The sequence below is a fragment of the Vidua chalybeata genome, chromosome 8, assembly GCF_026979565.1.
Source record: "Vidua chalybeata isolate OUT-0048 chromosome 8, bVidCha1 merged haplotype, whole genome shotgun sequence".
Taxonomy (NCBI): Eukaryota; Metazoa; Chordata; class Aves; order Passeriformes; family Viduidae; genus Vidua; species Vidua chalybeata.
The window spans coordinates 6,737,148-6,744,165 of NC_071537.1; the positions used below are offsets into that span (position 1 = coordinate 6,737,148).

Consider the following 7,018-nt stretch of genomic DNA (forward strand, 5'->3'; position numbering starts at 1 on the left):
TAAAATGGTATAATTTTATTTAATTTTTATTTAAATTATTGTTATTAGCCATGATTCCTTGTAGTCAGCTTTACTGAGATACTTTTGACTTCTTTCGCTGCAGGCAGAACTTGTGAAAGGGAATCTGCAAAGCGTTGGGCTCACGCTGCGCCTTGTGCAGTCCAAGGAGGAGGATGCAGGGCACGTTGTCATCGAAACTGTGACTCCAAACTCACCTGCTGCAGCTGCTGATCTACAGAGAGGAGACAGACTGCTGGCAATTGGCAGTGAGTGATACGTCAGCTTTCACAATGAGGGTTGTCTTGCCGTGTGTGCAGTTCAGCTAATCTCCCTTCCTTAATAGTTCAGTTGTGCTTGGCACTCGAAAGCTAACATTTCTGTATTTATGGTCACTTAAGGCCTTTGTTTGCTTGATTCATTTTCTTGCATATTTATTTACTCCTTCTTAGGTAAAAGGCAAAAGAAGCTTGAATAAACATTTGGCAACATTAAAAACAGAACAAACAACAAAACAAAACAATAAAAAACCGAGCCAAAACATTAATGTGACTGGGCTAGCAGTAAGTTTAACCTTTACAGAGATTTTACAGACCAGAGCTTAAAGTCTGCAATAAGTTCTTTTGCTTAGGTACTGCCTAAATAAATCCCCATTTCAATACTCCAGTAATTTAAAAGGGTTTTCAGTTCATTTCAATACATAGCTGATGATAGCTTTAGAACAAAAGAAAAGTCATTTTTATGTGATCCACTGCATGACTGTATGTGGACCGTGTGCTCATTAAGATATTTTGGCTTGCATGTAATTTGGAGATACATCAAATGGTTCTGAAAGTTCTGCTCAGGAAGATGGTTCAGCTCACTCCAGCCACACTGATAATGTAGCATTATGCCCATATTTTGTTAACATATTGGAAGTATTCTCATTTTATCCTGCTTCTGTTATAACTTTATTTAAAGATACCCAACTTTTTTGAGTCCTTTCTTAAATTTCTACTGCTGAAAAGACCAAACGTACAGTAAGAGCAAGGTTAAAACTGTTTCCATATCAAATCAACATTACTGTGTAAGGTTACAGTATTATTACGAGCAGCAAGCTGGAGTATTTATGTAATTATTTTTTCTAGCTCCATATTTATATGAATAAAATGGAGAGAATCCATTATTACATTTAATACATAATCCATGTTACATTTCAATTAAGCTCTTCTGTCATAATTGACTTCCTTTGTTACTGAGCAACAATGTGTTTGTTGACTACTTTTGGTCACTTAGATTATTATCATAATTAGAACTTAATAATGTTTGTCTTTTTTTTTTTATAGGTGTTAAAATCACATCAACTGTCCAAGTGTTGAAACTTATTAGACAAGCTGGGGACAGAGTTTTAGTCTTTTATGAAAGGCCTGTTGGGTATAATCAGCATGGCTCAGCACTGCAGGATGGATTTGGACAATTGGAGGACACAGCTTTCTTGGCACAGGCAGAAGATGACCAGAATAGTTTAGCAGCTGATACTGATAGCAGAGATTTTGATTCAGAATTTGAAGAGTTAGCTTGTGATGCACCTGACCAAAAAGAAGATCTGCTAACATCTCCGAGTCCCAAACGGTCGGTAGTAATTCTTGCTGCTGCTAAACCTCTTGGAACTATATCCCCCATTCTGAATCGAAAACTGCATTTAGGAAATTACCAGGCAGCATCAAAAACGCAACAAAAAGATGGGGCTAAAGTGGCAACACCTAAAACTGTTGAGGTTTCAGATGCACCACAGCCATCAGGTAAACAGTCGCAAGGATCTAGTACTAAGCCTCCTGTGCCACCTAGGCCACAAATTAAGCCTACTTTGTCTACTAGTGATAGCCAAACTGTGTTAGAAACTGGAGGTGTATGTTCTGATAAACCAGAGAGGCCACCTCCACCTGCAAATAACGGAGAAAAATCTACAGAGAAGATAATTAAAATTAGTGATCAGATAGAAGACCCAGCAGTATCAAAAGTAGTAACAGCACCAAAGCAAGATACATTAAAAGATGGACTCGCAGAAAATGCACGTAGTTGCAAAGATAGCGATGATCATCGAACATGGGAGTCACCAGAAATTCCTTATAAAAACCGTCAGGGCCGATGGCCAATGATGAGAACATCCTCCTGTCTATTTGAAGTAGAAAAATACCATAAGTACCTTAATGTTGCACTGTGGTGCAGAGACCCTTTCAAAGCAGGTGGTTTTATCTGCTTAGGGTATGCAAGCATAAAACTTGAAGAAATTGCTTTAGATTGTCTAGCTACGTCCTCAATGGAATTTGTTAGAAAATTTCAACTGCATGCTCCTACACCTAAAGCAGCAGTCACCCGAACAGCATTGCGGAGTTTGACAACTCATAAAGGTTTCAATGAAAAATTTTGTTACGGTGATGTAACTTTACAATTCAAATATTTAAAAGAAGGTGAAATTGATGATTCAGGCGTATTTCTGGAAAAAGAGAGAGAGTGTCACTTAGAAGAAGAAGCTCGTGCCCTTCAGAAAGAAGATCCTTTCATGGGACAAGTTCTCACAGAGAACAAGCATAACTTTCAAGATACTCAGTTTCAGAATCCAACTTGGTGTGATTACTGCAAAAAGAAAGTATGGACTAAAGCAGCTTCGCAGTGCATGTTCTGTGCTTACGTTTGCCATAAAAAATGTCAAGAAAAATGTTTAACAGAGATGCCCTTTTGTGTAGGGGCTGAAAAGCGACTCGATCGAACTGGGGGCAGCAGCAGAGCCGAGGGACAGGAGGCTCCTGCAGCCGCAGCCCCTCGGGTTGATTCCGAGGCCAAGTCTGCTAACAGAACTACAGGTCTGACCAGGCACATCATCAACACGAGCACCCGGCTGCTGAACCTCCGGCAGGTGCCCAAAAGCCGCCTGGCCGAGCAGGGGCCGGACGTGGCCGAGCCTTCGCCAAAGCACACCCCGAACACGTCTGACAACGAGAGCAGCGACACCGAGCTCAGCGGGCCCAGCAGCCCCTCCAAGCGCGCCGCGGGCACTGGCATCAAGCTGGTCCGCAAGGACGGTGGCCTCGATGACAGCGTCTTCATTGCTGTGAAAGAAATCGGGCGTGATCTCTACAGAAGTTTACCCACAGAGGAGCGTTTTCAGAAATTGGAGTTTATGTTGGATAAGCTGCAGAATGAAATAGACCAAGAGCTGGAAAACAATAATTCGCTGGTTAAGGAAGAAAAGGAGACGACCGACGTGAGGAAAAAAGCCCTGATTTCTGCTGCGCTGGCTAAGTCGGGTGAGAGACTGCAGGCCCTCACTCTGCTGATGATCCACTACAGGGCAGGCATTGAGGATATAGAGTCCCTGGAGAACATGTTCTTAGAGAGGCAATCCAAAAAAGTGACTAGAGATTTCGAGGAACCCAGTATAGCAGAAGAAGTGGATAGCGAAGATGGCAGTCTGACAGAGGCTCCAACATTGAACATCATATCAGAAGAACCAGTTGATCCACCTCAATCAGTAGACTGATATTTACATATTTAGTCTTTGAAGGAATGGACTAAAAGAATACTTTGCACTTAACTCCAAACACACACAAATTAAATTAAAACACTGGTATAATGTGCGTGTCCTGCTTCTCCACAGTTAATTGCTAATAGTGGTTCTTCTCCAGCTACAGCATCGTCATTTTGTTAAACTAGCTGGTTAAAACTACACTTTGGGGTTTATATTGGAAATTTATTTTTAATAACTTATTTTTATTTTTTCTAATTATGTAACCTTACCATTTCACATCAACGTGTGTGGTTTCCTTAATGCATTACTTGACCCCACTTCCCCTCTCTGCATTTTTTTTTTTTTTTAGCTAGTGTTTTCAATGGGAAACAGTCAGGATTTTCAAGATGTTTAGAATCCATTGTATGATGAAAACATTATAAGCTTGTTGCATGCCTAAGCTGATGACTGACTCAGAAGTCACCAAGGGGCCAGGCTTTTAAGTGTTGATCACAGTTTAATTGTATGTCTTCTAGGTAGTTGTGTATTTTTTGCCAAACATATCATGAAAGCAAACAAAAGGTCTTTAATTTTCTTTGTTGTTAATACTTATGGAAGTTACCATTGCATATCATTTGTTTTCCATGTTTTTGTTAAATGCAAGAACTTTTTGTAGTTTGTATTTAACATGAAAAATAGTAATGCTATGCTAAAAAAAAAAAAAACCTCCTTAGAACTTTGGACTATTATTAGATATCAAAGTATAAACTGGTATCTCATAATAATTTAATTTGGAATATTTTCAAGGTAAGAGGCTCGTTGCCTTCCAGAACAAAATCATATGTTTGTGATGTTGTATTATCTGATAGCCTGATAAAGGAAAGTTGTTCTTCACAAGAGTTGGAGGTTTCATTGCCTTCTGTGAAAAAGCATGTAATGATGGTGTAAGTAATATAAAGAAATGAATATTTTGCTGCAGACTATCATTTTGGAAAGCTTAAGGTGCAAAATACAAAGTAACTAATGTTCTCTCAACACTTTTGAGTAATCATAGCGTGGTAAGTTGCATTCAGCTCCTCAGACAAAAGATAGAGTCTGAGCAGAAGGATCACCTTTGTCAGCAAAATGTCCTATAGTGTATATAACATGTTTTATTTGAGTCAATTTGTGAGTCCAGTAGAGATGAGAAAGAAATTCAGCCAGCTGCTTTTGAAAAGAACTGTCTGGTCTTGTGCTATGTGTAAACTGTGGATCTTAGCATCACCTGGCTAAGGCCATCATTCTTATTTATTTCCTGTAGACATTGTTTCATCTTCTGTGTATAGAAATTTTGTATAAAATATCATCTTTATTTTAGGTACTGTGCTAGGTACTCGTATCATTATCACTGGTATTGCTGGTAGTAGGAAAAAAAGCCTTTGTGGGAGTGGAGTTTGAGATGGTAAAAATAACTCCTTTAGGTTTTGAGGTCATCTGTAATGTACCTCTCCTTTAAATTTGCTTCTTGGTTTAGTTTTGTGATGGGCAAAATTAAGAAGCAGTGGTTTTCACCATGGAACAGCGTGCTTGTGCTTCTAAGCAAAATGGTTACTGCCAGTCATGCAACTACTTGCACTTTTTAATGAGTTCTGGGCAGTTGATACTACTTAGTTGATGTATGGAAAACTATCCATGCTAAAACAGGCATGTGACACACTTCTGAAATTAAGCTTCAGCAAATAATCGCACAAAATCAGCTTCCCTTCTTGTCTAAAAGTTATTTAACCTATACTTGCTTGAGATGCATATTAAGACTTCCCCACTCCATTTTCTCAGCAGCTTACCATTCATTGGTGGTGATCTGCATTCAATGCCATCAGTGTTTGCTCTTACAGACTACTACAGAGGTTTTCAAATATATCCAAGTGCTTCTTTTAAGCCCTGGTGCACATGAAGGAGCTGTGAAAACAATGCAAATACTGATTTCAAAAAACACATTCATGGTTTTAGATTGACTGGTGTAACACGGTGGGTAAGAAAAGCTGGATATTGTTTTCCTCGCATAGTGTTGCTAATGATGATGATTGTAAGAGGTAAATTAAATGTAGTGCAATATTTTTAAATATACTGAATGGAAAAAGGGCAAAATAGTTGTATTTTAGTGATAAGAAGGAAAACATGAATTCCTATCTGGCATTATTTACAATAAGCAGTGAATCTCCAGGGGGAAATTGTAATACTACATTCCTGATGTAATCTTTGCTTCATGCTTGACTGTAAATAGCTAAAAATAAAGAATACCACAGAAAACAAGAATATCTTGACTTAATGATATCTGAATAGGTGGCAGCTACACACATTTGCAGAAGACCTGCCTAATATGATTTTGTTGGCTATTATTTTATCATGAAAATAAGCTTTAATAAAATAGTTTTGCTAAATTATCAACTTTCTTGCATTGTGTCAATTTTTTTAAATGCTTCTATTGCAGTAGCTTATCATCTAAAGCCACCACTTAAAGGAAGGATCTTCAGGGGAGAAACACATTTTGCATTATATAAAACTACTGATAACTGGATTATTTCGGCTGAGAAATTTGAAACAAAGCATCCGTGAAGTTTACAGCTGCAGAGGAGGAATAAATAGTGTGAGCAAATTAATAAAATGTCTTTATCACACCTGAATTGACACAGATCAAAATATACAAAATAGGGAAAATCCACATTTCTTCCAGGACAGAAGGGATATTTTTGTGTATTTCCTGAGTAAAATTTCTTCCTGACTGTCACCAAAAAAGGTTTGGTTACTCATTACTCAAAAAATCTTAAACAACTGCTAAGTTTTTATTTGGCAGTAGGGAGAAGGGTGGCACAAAGATTACAAACATGAGTTGTCTGTGTGGATTTTAGTTAATCTTCCTCTTCTGGTGGAGCAGGAGGGGAGCAAGAGAAGGGGAGCCACTGCACTGCATTGATCTGCTCAGCAAATCCTGGGAAGATGTTGCTCCCTGAGGCTCAGCAGAAACCTGGCTCCAGCTGCAGAAGAGGAATGTGATCTGTTTCTCTCTCCTTGGTTCTCCTCCTCGTTGCAGATTAATGCAAACTCTTTGGTTTTGATGTGCTCAAAAATTCAAAACCAAGCCATGAAGAAAGCTTTTTAAAAAAAGTGTGAGTTGCTATGTTTGAATTCTATATTAGTGAATTGAAGAAATACATGGGTTGATCAGCTGGCAAAAAGATGAACACTGTAATAATTCAGAATTCTTGCATTGGTATTTCAGCCTCAAATTTGATCAGATTAACAATTTGATGTTGATCAAAAGACTTCAGTGAAGTTAAGTAGAATAACATCTCTTGGAGCAAAGTTTCAAGTGTGCAAATCACGGTAAAATCTGAGCCTAATGTAAATAGTCACTGATCTGCACAATTATTACTTACTTGGTGACAGGGAAGAATTCATCACACGACAGAATCTTGGTTTCTGAAGGAGCTCTGAGAAATGCTTTCCTGACAGCTCTCCCCACACTGGTAAAGCACTTTATTACAATAGATCATG

General features: G+C 38.5%; 1 protein-coding gene across 1 annotated transcript in view; it reads left to right on the forward strand.

Annotated features, from left to right (window-relative positions):
• PDZD8 (PDZ domain containing 8) overlaps positions 1–5,911 on the forward strand; it is a 52,607-nt gene extending 46,696 nt beyond the window's left edge. The window contains exons 4-5 of the mRNA XM_053949321.1: positions 104–266; positions 1,323–5,911. Coding sequence (XP_053805296.1) covers positions 104–266; positions 1,323–3,517 — 2,358 coding nt within the window. The 3' untranslated portion in view covers positions 3,518–5,911. The remainder of the gene's footprint in view (positions 1–103; positions 267–1,322) is intronic.
• Positions 5,912–7,018: the final 1,107 nt, after the last annotated feature.